At 37.4% G+C, this 25,177-nt stretch overlaps 2 protein-coding genes across 3 annotated transcripts in view; one reads left to right on the top strand and one right to left on the bottom strand.

The window, feature by feature from the left end:
• The window catches only part of LOC134532950 (clathrin heavy chain), a 51,518-nt gene extending 29,620 nt beyond the window's left edge, over positions 1-21,898 (bottom strand). The window contains exons 1-10 of one of the 2 annotated variants that reach the window (XM_063370025.1): positions 21,752-21,898; positions 12,668-12,893; positions 11,905-12,057; positions 10,549-10,667; positions 9,537-9,698; positions 8,100-8,213; positions 6,616-6,789; positions 4,313-4,489; positions 3,444-3,569; positions 2,087-2,458 (exon numbers count right to left, since the gene is read on the bottom strand). In XM_063370025.1, coding sequence (XP_063226095.1) covers positions 2,087-2,458; positions 3,444-3,569; positions 4,313-4,489; positions 6,616-6,789; positions 8,100-8,213; positions 9,537-9,698; positions 10,549-10,667; positions 11,905-12,057; positions 12,668-12,893; positions 21,752-21,793 — 1,665 coding nt within the window. In that variant the 5' untranslated portion in view covers positions 21,794-21,898. The remainder of the gene's footprint in view (positions 1-2,086; positions 2,459-3,443; positions 3,570-4,312; positions 4,490-6,615; positions 6,790-8,099; positions 8,214-9,536; positions 9,699-10,548; positions 10,668-11,904; positions 12,058-12,667; positions 12,894-21,751) is intronic. The other variant, XM_063370026.1, reaches the window with a different exon arrangement.
• A 2,933-nt stretch (positions 21,899-24,831) lies between these two features.
• The window catches only part of LOC134532951 (focadhesin), a 62,342-nt gene continuing 61,996 nt past the window's right edge, over positions 24,832-25,177 (top strand). The window contains exon 1 of the mRNA XM_063370027.1: positions 24,832-24,967. The gene's annotated coding sequence lies outside the window, so the exon portion shown is untranslated. The remainder of the gene's footprint in view (positions 24,968-25,177) is intronic.

Genomic DNA, 25,177 nt, shown 5'->3' with positions numbered 1-25,177 from the left:
CGGGAAGCAGAAGTCAGGACACCCCCCTCAAGTTTAAAGAGTGACAAATGTGACAGCTGAAAGGGGGGCGACACAAAGGGTCGGTACAAACAGCGTTGCAGAGTTTGGCGGTCCACGCGATGGCTTGTAGTGTTTGCCGGCCGCCGGCCCGCGTGACGTTAATTTTAAGCGCTGACAATTTTTACTTCTCTTTTTTTTTCTGCACTTTTAAATCGTCCCGGATTATCCGATTCCCGAATTAGCGCGTCACGGATTAACGAGTTTCTACTGTAATAATAATGGAATAAATGATTGACAGCCGATTAGGATAATTTTGCGTTGTAACTCACAAACTAAGCATCGGGCAGAAAAAAGCCTAGGCGTAGAAAATGTCCGCAGTGAAATTTTAAACAAGATATCTCCGTACATTATTCCTCTATCTTGTAGTGTTTTGAAATTATGATCCAATCCAGACCAGTGTTATTTTCTGAAACATTAGTTCTTAAAATTTTTTTTAACCCACAAATAAAGCATCGGACAGGGGACCCGATAAAGCCTACCGTCCAGCGACATTATCCAGCGTGACTCGGCTGGGGATTGATTTTGGATAGGTTTGGTTGACGGCAAGCGCTTGGAGGGGAGAGGCGAGCCGAGAATATGCGACCAAGACACCCGGGTAGAGCGGTAGACGGGAGGAGTGGAATATAAGCGCCAGTGATGAGAGGGGCGATTAAGCCGAAAGGGGGGAAGTCTGGTGACCTTGAGTAGTTCACTCATTTCCGTCTGCACACTTCTCGTGGTCACGTGTGTTGACAAGCGGAGACATATAAATGTTTTGTTACAACTTGAACCTACAGACGTAATATTATTCGTTGTATTATACACGTTCATCTTTTTACTTTGGTATAATGTTTTAACATTAAATAATAAAGTAAATCAGCTAGCGTAATTTTAATCTTTGCCGAGGAATTCTCAGTGGTCCAATACTTACGTGAACCATACTGTACCACTTTTGCCGTGAGGTAGTAAACAAGCCCCGGATATGTTTATGTGTAGCGGCCTCCCGACCTTTAACCAGAGGCTGGGGAATATAACACTTGCCGATCCGAGCCACACACACTCAGCAACTCGACAAAGCGTTTGATGGAATAAGTAAAGACAACGTTTAACAGACTTTTTAATACGGCGCCACTGATTGCGCTAAAATTATTTTGGCGCAATTTTTGTATCCCACATGTGACCATTTATAATTTACTGTAAGCATGGATAACAAAGTTTAACCACTTTACACGATAGACGATTCTTTATTTTATATTGTACGAATGCTAGAATAGTTTTTCACGTATCTGCTGCATACTTCTGCAAAAGACACGCTATTTGTAAGTACGTAAATCTAGAATTTTTATTTTGTCAATCAAACTCGGTACTTTGCGATTCATATTCGGTTTGAAGTATTACTATGACCTTTCTATTTAGAAGACTTTGACCACAAAATCGTGTGTAACCGCACACACTGCACTTACTTTGTTACGGACACTCAGACGAAGCAGATACTGTGGCTGACACCACGAGACTGGCAGCAGCTTGTGTGCCGCACGTGTGTATGGCGGCGTGTGGCGCGCTCGTAGGCCGTGCGACAAACTGTGCGCGGCATGCAGAAAAATAAAAAATAAAATTTAACATTTAATATTTATATTTACAATTTATTATTTTTATTTTTTCACCCGCGTTTAGTGAAAACTGCGGATGCAAAGTTCGCACAAAGGCGGGCCGTCTATACTGTGCGTGCTTGCCGACCTATTAGAACACAGGCGGTGTTTTATGCCTTTTGACCTTGGTCACATCGAAACATCGCGGTTATGCAACAACGCGGGTAAAAGTTATGTCCCCCGACAACCGCGTTAAATAGGGAGTGTACTGTATTAGAATTAGGTTTTGGTTAAATGCTTCTTAATTCTATGATAAAACTTTAAATTGTTTCGACATGTTTTGAAATTTCTGTTTTGTATCACAATTCACCATATAATCTTGTCCCTACAGATTGTGCATAATACAGAAAGAAAAAGTGTGAAGTATTTATTTCATGATGTTGGTGTCGCGTCCGTACCTGGTTGATGTCCGCCAGGGGCTCCTCATCTTGCACCAGCATCTGGGCGAAGCCCACGCCCTGGTCCGGGTTGACGCGCATCACGTTGCGCAGCAGGAACACAAAGTCCGGCACGTAGCCCACCTTCTTGGCGTACAGCACTATCTTCTGGAACTGACCCGTCTCGGCGAAGCACTGGATCACCTTGCTGGGCACGTTGGCGCGCAGGTAGACAGACAGGGCGAGCGTGGGGTCGGCCTGCTTCACCAGGTCGCCCAGCTCCTCCGAGCACTCCAGCTTGTCCTCCTTCAGCCACTTCTCCAGCAGCTGCTTGCGGCCTTGCTGCAGCACCGGCCGGCACAGCTCCAGCGACTCGAACTTGTTCAGCTGGCCCTGCGGTCCACACACACTCTTTTCAGCAGAGTCCCATGCACACTACGCTCCACCCATTACAGTTGCATTTGGGTGCCGACATCAAATCATTCCAAACAATTGAAGATACAGCAACATTGTTACAAATAAATAAGCAAGAACATATGTACGTTTTACAAAACAAACATTGGCTTCATACATGCTGCACTATTTTAATTTTTAATTTTACGTAAATGAAACCCACTTGCTGTATCAAACTGTAAAAAATAAAAAAAATTATAAATGTCTAATTGAATACCAAATTATTTAATTAGAATTCAAATTTTTTTTTTATACCGTTAGACCCATAAGCAAACTCCAACTAGTTCTTGCAATAGTGTGGGTTAATATGTCTAAGTGCTTCCAAATCTTCCTGATGAGTTTAGCAAAAAATCAGTCATTAAATTGCCTCAAACTGCCAAAGATGGTTTTTCAGAGGCTTCCCCATAAATATACAACCACTCTAAAGGACAAAATCATAGATACCCAGAAATAACCCATATTTTATGATGTCAAACCCAAGACTGAAAATCGAAAATACACTTGAGTCTTCAAGTAATTAAAAATGTTGAAAATCACATGCTATTCTGATAGGCTTCGTCCAATTCCAATAAAATGGTGAGGACACAGTTTGCTCTTGCTCAGCACAACTTGCTGCCAACTAACCGTTTTTGCAGGTTATTCAATTTCTGGTCTAACTAAGCACTTATTAATTACGAAAACCCTGGGCTGTGTTCACATTAATACAGTACACTGTGGCTATTTTAGATAAAAAAAAACCACTGAAAATACACATCTACACTACTGACTGCCACATGATACACAGGGGTACACCCAACTCCACTGGTAACATAAAATAGGAAGTTTGGCAGTGAAGCAGGTGCTCCAGTGGCCTACAAGACTACCACAACTGTAGGACAGCACAGAGACAGTACCAAGATGACTGCACACACAGGACGAAGGTTACCTGATCCAAGAGGATGCCAAAATACTGAAGTAAAGGCGATGTCTGTCCCTGTGGTGTAGGCACTTGCTGGAACCTCTGAATGGTTTGCGGCGTACGAAGAATGCCCTTGGGAGCACTGGCTGCCACCTACAAAAGATAACCAAATTTATAGTTTACAAGTAATTAAATCATTCAATTAAAATTAATTAAAGCTCAAAATAAAATAATTTTACAATTAATTTTTCAGGAACTGATTAAAAAAAATTGGATAACCTTTAGTTACAAAGGTAAGAGTAAACATTTTTTATATTTCACAAAACTAATTGAGTGGTTATGCATGTAGTTAAATCTAACATTTTGCAAGCCAACTGATTCGTTATCACTAATTATTCCCCCCCCCCCTTTTTTTTTGTAAAGGAGAAACAAGCCAAAACTCAGGTTTCCGTAATAATTTTAGACTTAACACCCAGAAAATATTCTTTTTCAAACACCCCAAGAGCCTTACGTTACATCATAATCTTCATTTCACCACCATCTAATGTTATGGTTAACGAACAAATTTCATAGCTGTCCCATGCACAACTAGAGGAATGCGCACCAGTTCACAGCCTTGCACTTCAGAGATACCATTAGAAAGGCAACTTTTTGGGAAGTCCCCAGTTAGTACTATTTTGTACGTTGTTTGATACTGTGTTTTGTACATTCAGTGGTCGTTAGTGTGCTATGACAGGTTGCGCCACTCGTTGGCTTTCTAAAAAAACTTTCATACAGCCTAGGGCAGATAATTTTACGTCTGTGGCCAGGGCAGTGTCGCCGCTAAATCTTAATTTAAAAGTTACAAATTAGAACATGCACCAAGTTTAAAGAATTTAACAATTATTGTTACAAACCTTGGCAGCTTCAGAATACTGGCCATTCTGGAAGAGTGTATTGAACTTGCGCACAAACAGTTCTTCCGCACCAGCCAAATTGTTCCTCACTGCCATCCTAAGAGCCAGATCAGGGTTCTGAAGGACATTGTTGATGTAAGGAATTATGTTCTCTTCATCAACAGTTACAGACAATACCTGAAAAATAGTAAAATACAGTTAAAATACAAACAAAAATCTAGTCAATAATATGTTAGATAGCATACTAAACCTGATCACTATTACTTAGCTTTAAGGTGTATATTGTCAGGCCACTAAGTCAAGTAACACCACTGTGCCTGAACACCTAAATAAGTCAAAAGACTATGCTGATAGTCCTGAAGTCTCAGTACAACAATACTGTAACACACAACTGTTACGCCTAGCCCAAGAATGCTAGAGCCTCAGCAAAACCAAAACAAATTACCTCCACCATCGCTATCAAGTAGGGAAAACTATCAACTACCTATACAACCAATGCAAAGTTACTCAAGTAAAAGCACTAAGAAGTGAGTGGCAGAGAGATGAGAGCAGAAATGTGCAGATTTGTGTATAGAACTGGACCGCCCTGGCTACCCCTTAGCCAAAGTTAACAGACGGTGCCAACAGTCATCAGTTAGGTAGCTTTAAGAACCAAAATGGCTTCATCCCACCATCAATAATATAGCTTATAACCTTACAAAAACAAATTAATACTAGGGGTGTACTTAAACTTACATGGGCACACAGTTAAGACTGAAAACATTTCCTCTTTAAAACCTTTGCCAAGTTTATTTACCTTTGCTCAGAACCAATAGAAAATATAAGCTACTGTCCATTACCGGACATTAACAAACTGTGCCTCTCCACAAGGAAGAAAAAAATTTATAATATAAAACCTATCTTAAGGACACATTACATCCATATGACTCCTGTATTATGTTTGATAACATGAATAAAAAAAATAAAAATATCTACCAAATGGCCTTAGGAATTCCTTAAATTCGCTTACCTTATACAAATTACATAACTAAAGTCAAAACATAAGAATTCTAAATAAAAACAGTGAAAACATTGCAAAGGTTACTTAGATATAACAAACGGATTAACTTGGAATAAAAAAAAAAATTAAAAAAAATGTGGCCAACTGTCATTTACCACACTAGTCATTAACAGTTGTATTATTAAGTTATAATAAAAAAAATGAAAAAAAAAATTGAAAAAAATCTCAAACTACACAAATAAATTATTAAAAGAAAGTTGTACGAAGTCAAAACAAAAGTTAATGATACACCAGAGAAGCTGGCCCTGCAGTGCCTTAAACTAAGATTACGTCTGATGTTTAACCTGACATCCTTTAGCTCATTCCAGCCATATCCCCACTTCCTTCAAAAAACCTCCTTCACACAAAAAGCAACAATAAAACCAAAAACAAGTCATTATCTGCTGGCAGTTACCTGCCCTTAGCTACCATAAGTATGCCATGTCACCCCGTTCTACACTCACTAATCATTACAACACTCCCCCTCCCCCCCCCCAACCGCACTCTTTCCTCTAATAATCCAATCCCACGCCAGCTCTTAATGACCCTGAGCTCGAGTACCATTCCGCACTCCCCTTGCCATAAGCTGCCTGGCAGCAGCCCACATGATAGTTGGAGGGATGAGGGGGAGGAGAGGGAGGGCTGGGCCCTCTAAGCTGCTTGCTGGTCTCCCACCACCAGCAATCACACGCCATTCCGCTGTACAAAGTTGGTCCTGTAGAAAACTTACTAGCCAGTGTTCACTCGAAATGACTTGCAAAGCATGTACAGAATTTAAACCAAATAGAAAACTCACATCGATAACAGAAAACCTGTACCAAACTTAAAAAAAAAAAAAAAACTTAAATGAAGAGAAAAAAACAAACAATATCCCACTTACTACACCAGAAAAGTTTCCTTTTAAGTAACCATGATTATCAATAATTTACAATTCAGTGAGGCTGTACTCTCTCTCTCCCCCCACCCCCACAATTAACTTATTTGACTATCAATGGTTAGATTAACCTAATTTCAGGATAATAGGAAAATAACAGAAATTTATTATTTCTTCAGTAACTTAGGCTGCTTATTTTTCACAACAAATATTTATTTACATTAAAATCTCTAGCAAAATAAAATCAGTTATTTGCTTAAATCTTGTTAGGCTAAGTGAACTTTTATAAATATATATATTTTTAAAATTTTTTTACCGTCAAAAATTTTAAATAGCTTAACAACACTGCCTGAAAAAAATTTACACCAGTAACAAAAAATATCAACATACCTGGCCTCTTCTGTTTACACCAATAATGCCGCCACTTGCTTCGTGAGGTGCAGTCACAAATATGGTGTCTCCACTTATTCTGTTCATGTAGATGCAAGTTGCAGATTCTATATCATACAGATGAATGTATCCATACTTTGTTATCAAGTAGATCACATCATACTTGTTGCTAACCTGCACAAAAGTTTGCAAAATATCAGCATGATCCAGCATCCATGGCTACTGCTACAATAACACTTTTACTAGAGAACATTTATGATTTTAATGTTAGTTTGACATAGTAATTTGAATTAGGATGAATGAATTTACATGCAAGCTTGCTGCCAAATTCTTTTTAAAAAATCCCTTTCGGCATAGCCTGCAGGCATAGCTAGATTTCAAAGTACCTATTTATTCTTTAAACTCTTTGAACATTTAAAGAAATTCTGTACATAACACCCTATGTTCGCCAATATTCAAAAATGATCTATTAAAAACTCATTCAATGCAGCAAAAGTAGTATGAACATTTTTAACTCAATACATTCAGCATTGAATGTCTTAATGAATTTTATATACGTCTACTAAAGTAGTTATGCATCATTTTTGACCTCGGAAAATTTTTTCATCTCTTGCACTAATATGTGGTCTTAATTTTTTTTAACCAAGGTCTATGGTAATATTAAGATGGTTAAAAATAAATTATAAACAATTCGATACTACAGGATTTATAATTTTTTTAAAGTCCAGCCCTTAGTTTTTTTGGTAATAGTTTTTCAAAATTTTTTCAGCCCAATGTTTTAGATAAAAATTATAAGAATTACAAACAATGTAAATATATTTGATGTGGTATGCCTATTAAGATAATTTTTAATTTCTCGTCTTATTTTAACCCCTCTAACCGCCCCTTGCAGCAATGGTTGGTCGTATCAAATATCTCAGACAAAAGTTTACACAATATTTATAAGTTTTACAAACAATTTTTTATGAATTTGATAGTGTGCCTATCTAAAAGTTATGAAATTTTTTTTTTTTGACATTCAACTTCTCTTGATGAAGTCTGGCAGTTATGGTTTGTCATATCAAAAACTTATTCCTACAAAGATCTTGGTATTACTCCGAGTTACAACACATTCAAACAGATGCAATATTTGTCATATGGGAGTTACAGCAATTTTTTGGTTTTTCAAAACACCTTCCCCATTTCTACCCCGTTTGTGGAACTCTGCTCAACAAACTCTGCAGAGATTTCCAAAACAATTATTTTATGTATCAGTTTGGAAATGATTTGTGAAAAATTACGGCAGTTATAGTGTCCATAGAATGGCGATTATATATATAAACCTTTGAGTTTACTATGCTCTCTGGGTCTATGGACCACTAAACGAAAAACAGTTAAAATTTTCCGGAAGTCATACCATGGTAACGGCTACAATAGGTAGTAATTATTTTAAATCTACCTTTTTAAAAAAATACAGCATTTGTGGTAATTACACTTATACACACCTGCATAGCCACTGGGAAATCGTTGGGCGCTTCTGGTGGGAAGAACACATCCACAGCCTTCTTGTGGAATGGCTGGTTACCAGCTGGTGGCTGGCCAACTTCAATTATATGGAGCTGTTTAAATTCATGTAGAAAAAAATTAGTTCAATTTTATACAACCCCTAATTAAACTTGCAATTTAATTGCCATTAGTTACTTAGAATAAATACTTATGTGGCTAAATCTTTTAGCTTCCTCTTCTGTTCTTAACATATGTTTTTCTAAATTGTCAAAAAAGCACAAGCAATTGCTTAAGTCCTCAAACAGTAGTTAGTCAATACTAAGCACTACAAATCAATGGAAATAAATAGTGACCAACAGCTTATCATGACTCCCCGGGCAGGGCGGGGTGGAGGGGGGGGGGGGGGACTGCTCCTCCCAACCCAGAGATACTGCTATCTCTCCCTCTCCCAACCAGCTGTTTAAAGGGTCACACCCATTTGTTTTTTTCAGCAAGTAAATATTGAAAATTCCATTAAAAATCTCTAAAAATCTGTTTCAATAAATCTTGAATTTCACTGTGGTGGTTTAAGATGAATTAAGTTGTGAGTGAATAATTTAGCAGTAACAAATATTGTAATTTTAATTAGATTTCCTTCGTGATGTTATCTTTTCAAGGATATTCCTAATTTAGTAAACAATATTTTCTAACTACAAAAAAAGGGTTTCCAACACTTCTATTATTTATCATGGTTCTTAAGTTTAGGTATTTTACATAGGGAGAACTTTGTGAAATTCCACCAGAACTAAAATATTAGAATGCATTTCAATACACAGAAAAATAACTTGTCACAGCAAATTAAAACTTTGTACTTGATTTCAATGACGTGCTATGAAACCCTACAGAGCTTTAGTTTCTCACACCCATTTATTTAATCCACTTCCCAACAGCATGCACATGAGTTCCCGCCATTCCAAGACTAACACAACATTACAGCATACCACCGTAAGCTCAGTACACAACAATACTATAACTAATTAAATTAAGTAATTTTTCTCTTAAATTTTTTTTAATCATATAAGTTACATTAACTATGTTGAAATGTTTGTTTTGAATGAATTTGCCTCCAGCATAGAAATTAAATACTATTGCAATAGCACACTATCAGTTAAACTCAAGCTATTTTTATTGAACAAAAATATCACACCAAACATTTGCTTCCTTTAAAAAATATAAAAAATAAAAATTAAAAAAGTTTAGAAATGGTGTAAAGACCAAAATAGGAACAGTTTAAACTAAAGTAATTTACCAAACTATTATCTCCACATGTGGCATGGAATCATACAATACAATATCATCAGCTTTTCAGTGTGTGAACAGCCGTTTATGTTTCATCTAATCATTCAGCCACACATATGCAGATATATTAACATACAACTCCTGAATGATCAACTCACCTTCCCACCCTGCAAGGTCCGCACTGCGAAACAGAAGAGAGTGGATAACTCCGCATTTCCTTCCATCTTGAACTGCGCAAATGAGGCAGCGTGCCCTTCGATGGGCTGCGAAACCTTCCGCTCTACTGAGTAGAGTTGCATGGCACCAACCACACGGTTTTGCTGAATACAGAACAAATCATTGTCAAGTGATAGTGCAAAACTGTGTATTGTATTCAACACTTAATTCTACGATGAGGGAGAAAATACAAATGTAGCAAAAACTTTGGATTTAAACTATGAAAATTTCCTCTTATTTGCAGTACATTAGACAGTAGAATTTCAAAAAACACTAACAAATGCACAGCATATACCCAGTTGATGAGCATATCTAAGCAGCTCCCCTTTAACACTGCATGCTACCACAAATGGCAGTCCACAGCAGTGACTTCTTGGCAGCAAACTGTTTTTGGCATAAATGATTGGAAGTATTTAGGTTCGCTTCTTGTTTTAGCAAAATAACAGGCATAACAGTCATTTTTCTGTTAACAAATACACATTTGGAAAGATTTAAGACCCTGAGAAAATATCCAAATTAATATAACTTTGAGAAAAATGTGTTAAATGCACGAAGAATGCCTGGCATATGAGGACCACTAACCACTAAACGATGCAGGAATTGAAAAAATTCAACTGACTTAACATGGTAGATTAACATACTGGGACACAAGATTGTTATAAAATTTTTAGTTAAGCTACTGGATACATGGCATTCAATTTTGCTTCAGTCTTGCTTCTATGATTTACTGAAGGTCAGTGCAGCTAACCATCAAGTCAGAATTATTCATCAATTTAATTCTTCAGCACACACCAACCACACACATATCTGAAGTAATTAATAAACTGTCAGCTTCAAAGTACATACATGGCAATCATTATAAGCACCATATAAAATAAAGGTTAGTCACAATTTAAAAAAATAATAGTTGTGCTAACTACAAAACTGCATGCACCCACAAAAAAAATGCTTTACCTGTGCAGAAATTCCAATGAGCAACAGCCACGTTTGTTTGGGATCTGTGCGATAATTTATAATCTGGCAACCATTCAAACTGGAGTGGCGATCAAACATCTTCTGTGGGATTGAATCACCTGGAACAGAAACAATGTATAAAAATTTTAGCTTCCATTTCATGCAAAGCTGTATTGTGGAAACTGGTAAATTTCAGAGTACAAATGCCCCGCACTTTATCTGGGTCCTTGTTGGCTATTGTTTCAATTAGCAGTAACTACAAAGGGTTTATCAGTGAGGAGAGACTGTAAATAGACTGAAGTCCCCTTCTAGTTATGACTTAATACTAAATAAAATTAGTTCTAAGAGGAAAATTTATTTTCTGAGCTTCTGAATACACCACTTACTACCCCCTGAAGTTTTTATATTTATCTTTGAGTGAATATAATATAACTTGGCAACTTCTTGTAGCTAAGATAACTGACAATGTTGCACTACCTTACTAATATCACCAAAACTTTTAATACCAGCTTATAAACAAATGGGTGTCCTATTTATAACACAGATGGTCATACATAGATGTATAACAAAGATGTTATACTTGTAATAAATGTCCAACCCTATTGCTACTAATACACTATCCACAAATCAACAAACATCCTACATCAACTAAATTTTAGGTTTTAAGTCACAAAATTTTCATGCAAAACAACTAATACCTGTCTGTGAACATCTGCTTACTAACAGATAACACAAAGCACTAACTGACAAAATACTGCAACATTACAGAAATGGGTCCAAAATACGTTGAATGTATGGTTACCACACGTATATGCAATTCACAACACCACACCAGTATAAAATAAGCAAATATCCTTAAACGAGGCAGGTAAGATTTAGTGGCACTCTCATATGACACTAAGGTATTTAATAAAAATTACTTAAAAAACATTTGTAATTAAATCAAGATAATGTATGACAATTTCCATTACCCACAGTGTAATACGTAGTAAATTACATTTATCATTTTCACACCTTAAGTAAAAATTAGCTTTAGATTAATATTTTCAAATTATTATTTTTTGCACTGAAGTTACCCTTTTATCAGTGAACTTAGAGAACCAATCAATTTTAAACATTTTTTAAAACAGAAATTTTGAATAAATGAGGATGTGTAGTTTGTAATGAGTGTCAGGATATTATTATTTCTAACATAGTTTCAAGTTCAGTTGAAACCAATATTAAATTTTCATGCTATAACTAGCTAAGCAAAGTAATATTGTAGAAGAAACTTCACTAAATTATCTTAACTGTATTAATTTTAAAACTGCTGTTAGAATAACACTTTTAAATTACTTTACTATGATACAAACTCACCTTCCATACTCCAGTGGTATACGGACGTCTCCGTTACCAGAGCCAACGTATTCAGCGAAACCCACTTCCAGAAAATAACATCTTCCGTCATGGTATGGGCCTTCATCTTGCTTTTCATTTCTATGTTGAAAATCTGAAGGGTCTTCTGGGCTGCTTAACATCACACAAATCGCTACGTCAAACAGCTAAGCACTTTTTAAACCTACCAGAGTTGATAAATATTGGCCCATTCTATTCATGGATCATGTTATTTTAAATTACTTTTAGATTTAAATGTAAATCGTTATTACAGACCACAGCTAAGATAACAATGTTGTGTAAAGACTAACATGCAGGATAGGACTAGCTGTTAAAAAAGTATGAATATAGGATTAAGACCTTTAAATAAAATTTTCTTACAACTTTCCTTATATTTTCTTAAAACTATCCTTATATTTTCTTTTTTAGTCATTTATATACAAAATTAGAAATTAAAAATAATTTACTATATAAAGGAAAATATTATGTAGTTGCCGCTTCTTTCGGGACTGACTTTCGTGACTATTCCTTCAATGTTGTCACCTTGAAGTTGATTTTGTGACCTGTAGACATCCTACATTCTTAAAGAATTCTTGCAATGGGGAAGTTCTTATGTAACATTTTTGACATAAACCATTTCTGGCATATGTACAAAATGTTTTAACCTGTGGACATTCTGTTTACAGAAACCCTAATCTGAATGCAGAAGTAAACAACCTGTAATAACAAAAAAATTTAGAGTTACCTTCAACACCAGCCTTTCCTTTTAAAGCAATGACCTTGCTGGCTGGGTTCATTATTGCAGAATCTGCCGATATGGGTCGACGAATGGCATTGGTTGGATCTGCCAGATCGATTATCGCAACCTGAGCCGTGTCTCCCAGCTTCTCCCTCACGCAGATGAACTTGTCAGATTCCATCGTCAGGGAGTTGAAGTTTATGCTGGGTGGGTTTATACCCACATTTACCAGCTACAAACAAATCAAATTTATTAATCATTTGAGTCGTTACTAGTGTGCATGGTATCAGGTTCTAGGTGTTACTTAAATCTCTGCAGGGAGTGCCAAAATCCTACACTTTTAGTGTTATCTACCAGATTATAAAGTTTCTTAAAATTCATTTTAGTTTTACTTCTCTACAAGGCCGCAAGTAACAGATTAGCACAAAAATCAGGGAAATTGATAAGGAAAAGGCCAGCGTCTATTTCAGTTATGGCCGACTTCACTCACTGAGAGCCAGATATTCTTCAAAATAACCAGAAGGTTAGACACACAGGAATTAATTAAAAGTCTCAAAATAATTTATTAATGTCTTATTAATCTGTTGAGCATACAATTAATGCAATATGCAGCATGTGATGAAACAAAACAAAAAAAAAAACCTTATAAACTAAGAATAACAAACAATAGCTACAATATTTACAAAGATATATATACAAAACATTTTTTTTCGATAGTTGTGCAAGATTACCATATCTTCATAACATTGTGGTGACAACTATTACAAACAAACAAAATGATAAATGAAAGTATACATAATATCCCTTTGTTGAAAGATTACTTAAGCTGGCCGCACGAAACCATGTCACAGGCCGTATCCGGCCCACCAGCCGTCCATCACTGACCTATTGCAAGGAACCACCCTAGCATTTGACTTAAGCAATTTCAGAAAACCATATAAGTGTAACAGGCAGCTGACACCCATTGCAAGGTGCAGGGATGTTCTTTCATTTAAAATAGCTTAAAGACAAATGAGGGAACAGAGATACTGGGTGGGGATAGAAAGGGAGATAGGGAGTACAGGGTCCCTACTACATTGAAAATTCAAAATTCCCTTGCTTTTCCAGATCTGAATCGAGAAGTTTCCTTGACCTTCCAGACATCCTGCAACCCACTTGGTGTTGCTTTCTGGGAGAAAATGAGGTTTTATATGCTATTTGCATGTCACCTTGGCCAAAATTAACTTCATTTTAGAAAGAGATGCTTGTAAATAGCTATAGATTCACCTAAAACTTTTGAATGTAGGCTATCTAACATGTATGTGAGCATGCAGAAATAAATTTTCCCCCTTTGTTTACAATAAAAAAAAACAGGGTTTCACAAAAAAGGAAAACAAACCAAATTTTGTTATTAGTAAACATCAGCAGAAGTAGTATTTCTGGTTTAATTTTGCTGTTACAAAAAAAATGTACAGAATTAGTTCGAGATTACCCCAAATTTTCCACTTATTTCCTAACCATTTTAATTTCCCCGACTTTCCTGCTTTTATACCTATTCAGGGTGTCCAGCAAACCAGGATAGAAAAATTCCCTGACTTTTCCAGGTTTTCCAGACAAAAATGAAAATTTTTCCAGAAAAATTCAGATTTTCAGATTAATATCTTTCAGAGATTTCTTAAATGAAAGTAACAAGTCATTTGCAGTTGTGTGGCCCAGAAATGCAGAGTTGTAATATCGTGTAGCAATAGCTTCCTTTTCCTTGTCCCAGAATCTGACGTAAATATCCATTTGTTGCATTTGAGCAACTTTGTTTAAACTTTCATCAAAAGCAACATTTAATATGATGACAGTCAACAACATTATTTAACATTTCCTTTTGAAAGTAAGGAGCAAGGACTGACACAATTGTGTATGCTAATTTGGTTTTCTATAAATGCATTCCTGCAGCTATTTCACTATCTGGAAACATTATTTTGAATAAAGCAGACCTAAGAGAAAAATGCTGCATAATGGCATTCAAACACCACAAAATTTTTGATTTTGTAACACTGTCTTTCCTGAAATATTGTTCAACACCTCGAGAACTCACAGACTGGGATCTGCTAGGAAAATCACTATTATGAGCTTTGAGATGATTTGACGTTACCTGACGAATGAAATTGTTCATTAGAGGCTTGTCCATCGAATTTGCTTGTGGTAACTTTAGACACAGCAGTAACCGATTTAAAAAAAAATACCAACTGACTTGGAAGAATTCACTGCATTATTTGCACGTTGGTGTTTTTGGCCTTTCATGTGGCTTGAAAGAGCTTGTTTGCCCATATTACTGAGGGAAACGACAGTCTTGCATAATTTACAAAAAAAATAAAATTTATCGCCCGGCACTTCCGCGCACCAACTAAATGCTGGGTCAAGTAACTATGTAGGATTGAACGATGTTTGAATTTAGACATTATTCACAGAAATTGTAGAGGCCTAGTCACAGCTCCAGTAAAATCTAGCAGAAAGACCGCGAAAGATTCGCAATAAACAAAGTGTAAGTTTGTATGCACATCACTACAGTGTAAAGAAATATGCTACATTTTATAACTTCCTAAGATCACAGCACTAAAATTCATAAGTATTTTGGCTATGATTAGAGTACAAAAATTTCCAAAATAATATTTGTATCTTTCAAAGAAAATTATGATTGGCAATCTGAGAGAACTGACGAAACGTGTAATCAAACGGAGGAAACTGCAGTAATGACACCGGTGGTCGGTTCCGCCAGCTTCGGTAACCTTCTGGTACACTCGAGAACCGCCAAAAGTATGGTATGTTGTAACCCAAAATATGGTACAGTAGCAATATATTAGGCAGACTAACTATGAACAGTAGCTTACAAGTTTACAAACTATGGTATTATCTGTCCCCTTCCTAACGTTGGGTGCGGTATTATCATCAAAATACGGTATGCATGTCATACATACGGTAGGTATTTAAATTAATAGACTTCATGAAAGCAGTACGCTTGTATATTGCAAGTCCAGACACGTAAAGGAAAACATTAGTTTAAATATGATTTGATTTGTCAAATAGGAAAACTAAAGAGTGTATTCTGTAAAACTTTGAGAAAAACCTTCATGATAAGCGAGTGGTTAGTGGTTTAGGACATTTCCAGAACTTTCACAAATTTCCCTGACTTTTCCCTGACCACCAAAATTCCCTGACTTTTTCAGGTTTCCCAGGTCGCTGGACACCCTGCTATTGCAACCCCGGGCGAGAAGGGTGTTGGGTTATTCCATGCCAGATCACACAGCTAAGAAACACATTGACCACCTTACCATCCCAGATTTGGATGAAATTTGGTACAGGTATCTTCAGACAAATATAAGAACGGGAATTTTTATTCTTGGAATTTAAAACCCTTCAAAGTGTACCGAGATTCGCTCGGATCTCGTCCCAGGACTCCCGCGGAGGCCGGCTCATTGCTTAAGAACTACTAGGTCGTCTTTCCAGAACCGACAAGAGCAGCAGTGACTAGTCTCATCATTCCGGCCCGGCCCAACCCGACGCAGAATTCCCAAGGTTGCTCAGCGATGGACAACAGCACCAAGGCAGGACAAAATGAGGGAGTAGCGACTACCATTTTAATCCAGCCAGGCATGAGTGGCATGCCTTACGTCGGTGAACGGCACGTAACATGGCGCAAGACGCCAGTGACCATTCAGGGCTGCCAGCCAGCTCTTAACCTGGCATCGAGGTCTAATCTCTCACGTTTGTAATATTATAGCAAGACAATAAACAAAATGTATCAATGTGTATATTAGCTTAAATCACAAATTGTATAACCCAGTAATCTGTATTTAAAAACAATTGAATATATTTCCACTGCCAAAAATTTGAACCACGTTTATTTAGCTAATTAACTCTGCACTTGAACCTCTGCACTATGAAGACTGACAGGAGATTGAAAGGAGAATATTAAATCTAATTGTAATGCCAGTATCCTTAGGTTTTTTAACTTTAAACTCTTTACTATGATTTTTAGTTCACCAAATATATTCCAGGTTAGTTTCACTATCATAAGGTTTCATCTGGCACACCAATATTTTTGGTACGTCCCTTTATTATATATGGGTTTATGTTCATGCGTAATTTCACCATTTTCCAGTGAAAATTTCATTACATGGTGTGCACACATAAAAATTCAGTCATTTTTAAATGACAAGCCTAAAGAAGTACAACTTCAAAAATATAGTATCTGCAGGCTAAACCTACCTCCTCGCTCATGAGCACCTGCTGTACTGCCTACTGAAATAAGGCTTGAGACACCTAACAGACTACTACACATCTTAGTTGCTTAACATTTCTTATGCTTTTAGTGAACTCACAATATTGCACTGAACTGCCATCTGCTCCAACATAAGCATTTCCTGTTATTGTATCACACACTCTTAACTGCCTTCAACAATGTGGTGCCACAAAGCGACCTAACAATCTACAGAAAAATACCCCAACACTTGCAAAGACAGCAAGGCTTGAAGTGTGGTAAAAAAAAAAGGAGACTGCTGATGTGTCAACTGCACAATGCTTTACTTTCACAAAGTGGAAAACAAACAATTTAAAAAAATTATATTCCCTTACTGAGGACAGAAATCTGAAAGAATTGTGCAGTATTCATACCTGGGTTCACCTGAATTGAAGCCCAACATTTAACAGTTGTGCTACTTTCATTTAATTTTGGGTTTGGTTTATCCAGTAAAATTAAGCTGACATAACCAAACACTTAAAAGATTTCATCTAGTTCATACAAAAAGTACGTATTTTAATATAATTTTTGTGTCATACTTAAGTTCATACCATCTAAATACTTCATTGGTGAAGCATCTAGACTAACCAAGCAGTTACAAATCCAAATGTTGTCCCCAAAGGAAATAAAGAATGTGGGGGTTTTTCAACTCGCAAGTTGAAATAAACCATAAATGATGGACACCTACATTTTAATATATTTTGCATACACACCTAATGATACTGTTTTAAGTTTCCCTTCCTGCACTCACAACAGAAAAAAAAATCAGAAGACATTGATAATAAATTCAATAACCTATAGCAGAAATTCTGCATAGTGGTTCATTGTGTGAATGTCAGTAATTATAAAATTTAAGAGGTTTAATGTTAGCAAATTTAAATTCCCAAAATTTTGTTTGAACCCTCATAATTAAGGACCTGCAAAATTCACGGTTTCGATGACCTTCAGGATAGACTGCACATACCCCTGTACACTCGGGAAAATATCGCAAATTCATTGGCTGCCGACTTGTAAGTTAGCTGGTTTGTCTGATTCGATCCTTTGGTTGAGGTTTTATAACTGGTTGAGATTCGTCCAGATGAACAGTAAGCCAATAGCAAAATTATCTGAGAGGTATGTGTGTGAATTCTAGCCTATCACCGAATGAATCCGCGAATTTTGCAGGTCTACTCATAATGTTTCACAGTTTCCAATTTGAAAATCTTACATGTTGTCTATTCCAATTGCAAACATGCACAACTGATTTCCATAGCATGACAAAAAATGTGGAGGGTCACAACAGACTACCTGTTTTTTATCCCTTGTTTTTGCTTAATGTTTAAGTTATTATTTGATTAAATGTTAAAAACAAAGTATAGTAGGAAGAAATCTGTGCCCTTCACACTGCTCACCCTCAGCAGAACAGATGTAACTGATTTGCAAATACAATTTAAAAATGAAACTAACTTCTGTGCTTATTTTGGTGGGGTAATTTTCCAAGAAAATCCAAAAATCACAAAATTTTAGCTTTCATTTGAATTTTGACCACAAACACAAAGGTCTCTAGACCCACAATTACCCAACCCATAATAAGCCTAAGTGGGTAATTTGGAAGTGTCCATGGACTATATTTTATAAAACTCTGGATCCCCACCACCCCAATTACAAGAGAAATGGCAAACCTCTGAAGATGAATATTAGACTTGGAATAATTTTCGCAGCTGTTATAGGGCAAACAGGTCTTCTATGAGTGGTGTTTACAGTGATTACCTCTCAAGATGTGTACCACAGGCACTTCCCCTTGTTTAAATTATTCCTTGTTAGCAGTATTATTTAAAATTTAATAGTATTCTTCTGACAAGGTTTTTGCCTACATCTACACATGTAGAATGTTATAAGTCAAGAGTTTTAAATAATTGTCAAAATCATTAGCTAAATTACAGATTTTGATTCCAAATTTAGAAAGCATTATCAACAGTATCTCACATGTGCGAAGATTTTATTTACGTTTCAGTGATGTTGCAGTCACTATCATCCTACCGAGGTTCTTGGTAATTCTCCTGCCTTTAAACACTTATCACCGAGAGCCCAGCAGCAGCCTATCAGGAAACACTCCCCTCTCAGGTGAGAGTATTTGAAGGCAGGTGAATTTCCAAAATCAGCAGGTAATTGCTACCTTCATAGTGACTGCAACATTGATCGAAACATCTTAAATCTTAAGTGTTCATGCAGCTACAACCCAGAAGCCAAGCAAATCCAGACAATTGCTGCTAAAGCCTGGTAGGGTAATTTATTTCAAGTTTATATTTGGCTTATCTGAACCCAGCAATTGGCTAGGTAGCCAAACTGTCTATAAATATGTTGGCAGGACCTAAAAACTCTTTGCCCAAGTAAAATGTCTCCAGATGACTTCATTACAATATTACTGAAATTTAACCAATATTATACCATTAATTGCAGATCATATTTCTCCAGCAGTATAGATCTAAAATAGTTTCCTAGAAAAAAAGTTCAAACAATCTGTGTTCAGGTAAGTAGTTTTGTTAGCAGACGAAGAAAAATAAGTGCCAAGGGACTTCTCTAGGAAATATGGAAAAAAAAAGGTTTTTTCCAATTCTATTGGCTGAAAAGGCTGAAAAATTTTGAGTTGAAGCCTTTAAGGTCCATACTTGTGCTCTTGTTGCAAACTTCTTACACCGTTCAATGCAATCCACTTTACTTGTGTTGCAGTGCAAGGAAAAAGTTACGTCACACTAAAATTTACACATGACTATGTATTAGATATGCTGGAAGCATTCTGGTGGGTTGACAGCATTAAGGCAAAGTTTACAAGATTCTATCTTGAGTAAAGAATTTTCCTCATGCTAGCTACAAAACACCCTGACAATGCTTCAATGTTTGGATACACTAATTTTGGTGGCACACTGGAAAATCCTTCACTTCAGAGGCCATGGTGTTGAATGGTCAGATCACAATCACACCCTAATTTTTCACAAGTGTTGTTTTCTCAGAGTATTCTTCCTGTCATCCCCTACAATTCATTCTGTCAATATCACATTCTCTATCACCTTTTATTATCTTTAGTGACCTTAATGGCAAGACATTTATTGATTTTTTTAAAATTTAATATTTATTTATTTATTTATAGCCTTTAACTGGTCCATCATTGGCACAGTCCTACTATACTGTAAAAACCAAATGCCTCAAAAAAACCTAACGCAACTTTGAAGGAATATTCCATACCCCATACGTATATATAAGAGCCTGCAAGGCCTGGGTTTTCAGTAGGCAAAAACATATTCAAGTCCTTATGTGCTTAACATGGACTACACAGAAAAATGAACCAAATGTGCCAAAGTCTTAAATAAATAATCATTTATAGAAATTAATAAATGATAATTTTCTGAAAAAGTTAAAATAAGCAGTGATTTATTTAAAAAAAAGTGACCAGTTATGAATCCTGCAGTTACACGAGGATCACTACAGTAGCACCACAGGTACACATTTCCCCAATCACTTACAAACAAAAATTTGTTTTAAGACACTTAAAATAAATTTGTTTAAAAAACTGTTGAGTTAACAGTCATTGAATAATATATACATACCCTAGGTACTACTATTATTATGTACCTGTCAAATTTGAGATAAACAACAGACTAGATTCAGTCCTCGCTAAGTGACCATTATACTCTCAACATCTTTCATTATAGGGTCCTTTATTCCATTTAACCCCACTATATTGCAATTTCACAAAATGCCCCAGCTGACTTTCCACCCACCACCTTCCCTCATCATGCCATTGTTAGGCTGTAACAACTTGACTACCTCAGCAAAACTGGAAACCGGTAAAATGGGTCAACCCACTGCTAAGCTATAGAATAGTTAACAATAATTTAATTCTCCAATAACTCTTACGTAAAATAAATTTCAAATCATTTACCAGAAACCAAATTATATTTATGGTAGCCCTAGTCTACTTAAAATGTACTACTGAACTGTCAAATTGAGAGCTGGGCCTAGGTCTTAAAAGCGGACCATTTCAGATAAAATTTAAGAATGTAAAATTACCTAGATCACAGGGCTTAGTGTCAATTTCTGCAATGTTTCATAAATAATTTTACCATATCAGATATTGTAATATAAACTTTTTAAATTTGAGGCATAGAATAAAAGTATAAGTTTCCGGTTTCTACTTAGAAAAACATAAAAAACTAAATAGTGACTTTTTTGTATTAAAAGTCTTCCAGAGATGCCGGCGAAGATCAAAATAAATTTTTCCCGAGACAAAAATATGCCATCACCAATCATTCAGAAACGACCGAGTTACCACATTACCCAAGATGATATAATTAATGTTTTAATTCATGGGAAACTAGATATTTCATGGTGCAGGTGCAGATTGCTGAAGCATGACAGTATCGTATATATTTAACTTTTCAATTCATACGTAGTTAACCGGAATTAAGCAATCCTTCAGAGGAAAATAAGTAAATGTTCTGATGTTTTTATGAAACAGCCTGCAAAGGACCATTTTCAAGGTATGAAAATCAAATGTGAAATAAACACCACAGCGTCCCACAAAACGCGTAATGGCGGACAACTGTTTCCCACGTCAATAAAACGGATATCGAAGAAACTGATTGTTCAATTACTGCTCTTGTAATGTAACAAGTTTATTTTAACTAAAAACATTACTTTTCTAAATAGGGTTTTAATCATAACTCTGAACATACCGATAATTACGTAACAGTTAAAGGGTTAAAGATGAATCAAGTGACCTGTAAGTTGCAATGCATTTAGAAACTATCGAGTCTCAATTAATTAAGGCTTTCGGTTATTACCTGCATGTGCTCCTGAAAACGAATTGGTAGTGCCTGCGTCATCTTGGCGACGCTACACCGTACTTGCTTTACCAATGAACCGCCTCCGTCTGGCTGTAAATTTGGCTGCCAAAATTGCGATGGTTATCGGGATCGCCTACTTGTCATCTGGTTCTACGTGGCCTCGAGAAATAACTCAGCCATAATATTAAAAAAAAAATAACAAATTAACTTGCAAACAAGAATAAAATATAATTCAACTATCATCTTCAACTAACAGGATATGATATTTCTGATTCAGGAGATTAACTATGACATGTACAACTCTGGACAATATTCTGCCGTCACTCGGTCTCTGTAGAATGCCCGGGAAGTACCTGACGGGCGCTACAGGCATCGCGGCTGTGAGGCCGCTCTGCCATGTGGAGGACGGAATGGTGCGAAATAATCGTAGACGACACAGTTTATATTAAATTGGCTTTTAATCTACGGACTTCTCCGGTGGTACACATAGGTACGCTGTACTCCCTCTACATACACTATGCGGTGGCAGAACCGATACAAAAGCAGGAATAATGATCTATGTGGCATCTGAGCTATTGTACGATTACACTAACACATGCTGATTACAAAACAAAACACGACACTAACATAACACTGTGAATTTGCCGCAGCAGTCTCGCAGGGACGTGATTACTAGTTCGCTGGAGGCGGCCAGTGCCGAAAGTTAATTGTCTTAGGAGGGCTCAATGAGCATGGTTCTAAATGCGATTCTACACTTACGTGAAGTTGTAGCCGGCAGGCATATGCGCGGCGATCTTAACAAAAACGAATTGTCTGGAGTCGGCCATTGCCATAAATTGCGTGGTCCGCGACGCGGTGCGGAATCACCAAGGGAACAGTCGAGATAAGCCCGGGTCCGCGAAATACACGCCGAGTTTACGTGAGCAGCAATGAATGAAAAAGGTTTGGTTATTAAATCAAGTACAGAGTAAACGATCGGTGGAACAAAATTTAAGGCTGCTCATGGACACACGTCTTGATCCAGTGTGGAGTGGTTGAACATGGCCATCTCGCAAGGGAGGGAAACTTTCACCTCCTTTGAGAGTCGGCAGCAAAAACTTAAATCAACTTAATTTGCTCTATTATAAGCTAAAAACACATTCCAGATACTCAGTTAAAAGGTAGTGATGTCCCTCTGCTTCTGGTCCCTGATTCCCCGTTTGTGTAATTGCCCTGTCTTGCCCGTGCAGCTCTCGTCGGTGAGGTGTGGGTCCAGGCCAACGTGGCCGGGACCAGGAAATACGGGACCTGGAGGGAATTTTAGGTGAGAAGGAAGAATGGTAGGCAGCTCCAAGGATAACCCGGTGTTGTCCGTTCCACGAGCCCCTTTTATTGTCGCATAGAGAGCCTGCCGCAGCCTGGCGGACACATCGCAGAAAGAGCGCCCTCCCCGCTACGACCCGGACTCCTGGATGAAAGTCTCATCTTTTTAATACATCCCGACCCAAACCGGGAAGGTAATCCCGTAACTATCATTCCGGTTACGATTGTCCGTTAAAGATGCACAGCGTGTGCGTGGTCCGTCACGTAAGAGATTCGTACTGACTGAGAGATTCGGCGGTCTGTAGATGCGCGTACACGGCCTATGACGTTCGGCTGGTGACGTCCCGGAAAACTCGTAAAACTCAATATGGCCAGCGATGCAACGAATGCAGCTCAGCTGCAGAGACCAGCGCGGAGCGGCGTGCACGTCTGCTCTCTAGCGCGCCCAGAACACCACTGCACTCCCCCGCCCGCCAGCGGACCGAGGCCCGCGGGCCGCAGAGGAGGGGTGGGGAGGGGAAATCAGCCAGCGTGGGAGAGGCCCGCCCTGCGATGTGCCAGGCTGCGATTACATTACTAGCACGGCGTAAGCACTTGAGAAAAATCACAGAAATATTAACACAACTTTAGCGAGTAATTAATTAAAAAGCAAATTTACACATTAATTAATTAGTAGCGATTACATAATATACACAATTGTTGAAGCTCGTGACCATTTAAAACTACATAAAAAGCATAATTATTTACACAAAAAGAAGCCCACTGGCATACTAGGGCGCACGCGGGTGCGTCCCTGACCGTCGCACTTCACAGTCGGTGCACTAGTATTGCAAGGGAGGACGTTGACGAGGCATAACGGCCTGAAGGAGCTGAGGAGACACTTGGGTCGACGTCAGTAGTACCTGGTAATTGGGTGCTTAAGGCTTAACAACTGTTTTATAGTATTTAATTATTTGAATTGTGGCACCAAGTTAGCGACTGTAAATTTATCAACATATTGCCTCACTGTGGACTCTTTTATTTGGATTCCTCCTAATCTGATTCGATCATTTTCACAGGCACTTTAATTAAGGCCAGTGGCCGCTGTGAATGTTAATAAGGTTTTTTGTCTGTTCCGTGCGTGCGGTGCTCGCACGGAGTGGCTACGACGCACTTTTCTAATGTCTAGTAATTAGTAATTTTGTCCAAATGGCTTTTCCCTTAATTGTTTTATGGGTTCGAGCCCCCGGGGTTCCGTGCCCTTAAGTTTCTCTACGTCTATTTGGGTCACGTCCGAGGCGCTCGCCTGACTCATTCCCGTTGGCCTGGGGGTGCGCTCCGAAAATGGGATCGGGTACTAGCAGTGTGGAGCACGGGCTTAGAGACCATGGTCAGTACGACGTCACTATTACAAATTCTAAAACAGAAATTGTAGCCTAAATTAGCAATATTTGGTTACAAAAGTCGAAGAAGTTGCGAAGAAAGCCACATGTAAAATCCCGCATAGATCGATAGAATATAAATAAAGTATGTACCCGTGTAAGTGAAGCCATATAAACATAATCATTGGTAGGCAACTTCAGTAAAAATGTTCATTACAATATTTTAATCAAAATAACTTATTTATTTTTTCTTAATGGGGGAAAAATTACTTTTCAATACTACACAGCATTTCACTTACAATCTAAAAATTAAATTAATACGGCCGTTTGCCACTACCGTGCTATCCCCGAACAGACTATGCCCCAAACATCTAGTCACTTATTAGCCAACCGAAGACGACTGCGTTTTAACAATCTATGGCGTATTTTCTATTAATTTGTTTGTTACCCTTATATTTAGCTAAAAACTGCTTAACCTGAAAATTGTCATTAAATAAAGAAGAATTTGTGTTGAAAGTTGAGAACGAAACTCAATGAATATTTTTACCCGGTAATTAATTGTTTAAGCATTTTTTAATTACACATCACGAGTTAAGAGGGAGACACTTGTTCCTGGTGAAGACTGGGTGGGAGTGAAATGGGCTGTAGGAAAAGGTGTTGGTAATGAAAGGTGTGTAAGATCCACGGAGAAAACATAATGGGGCGGTAGAGTAAAGAGTGGGAGGATTCCTTGCCGCCTGTTTTAAGCCCAATAGCAAGC

This window comes from Bacillus rossius, chromosome 6 (assembly GCF_032445375.1).
Source record: "Bacillus rossius redtenbacheri isolate Brsri chromosome 6, Brsri_v3, whole genome shotgun sequence".
Classification (NCBI taxonomy): Eukaryota; Metazoa; Arthropoda; class Insecta; order Phasmatodea; family Bacillidae; genus Bacillus; species Bacillus rossius.
Note: the sequence above shows the minus strand (reverse complement) of the source record. Positions and strands in the feature narration are given on the sequence as shown.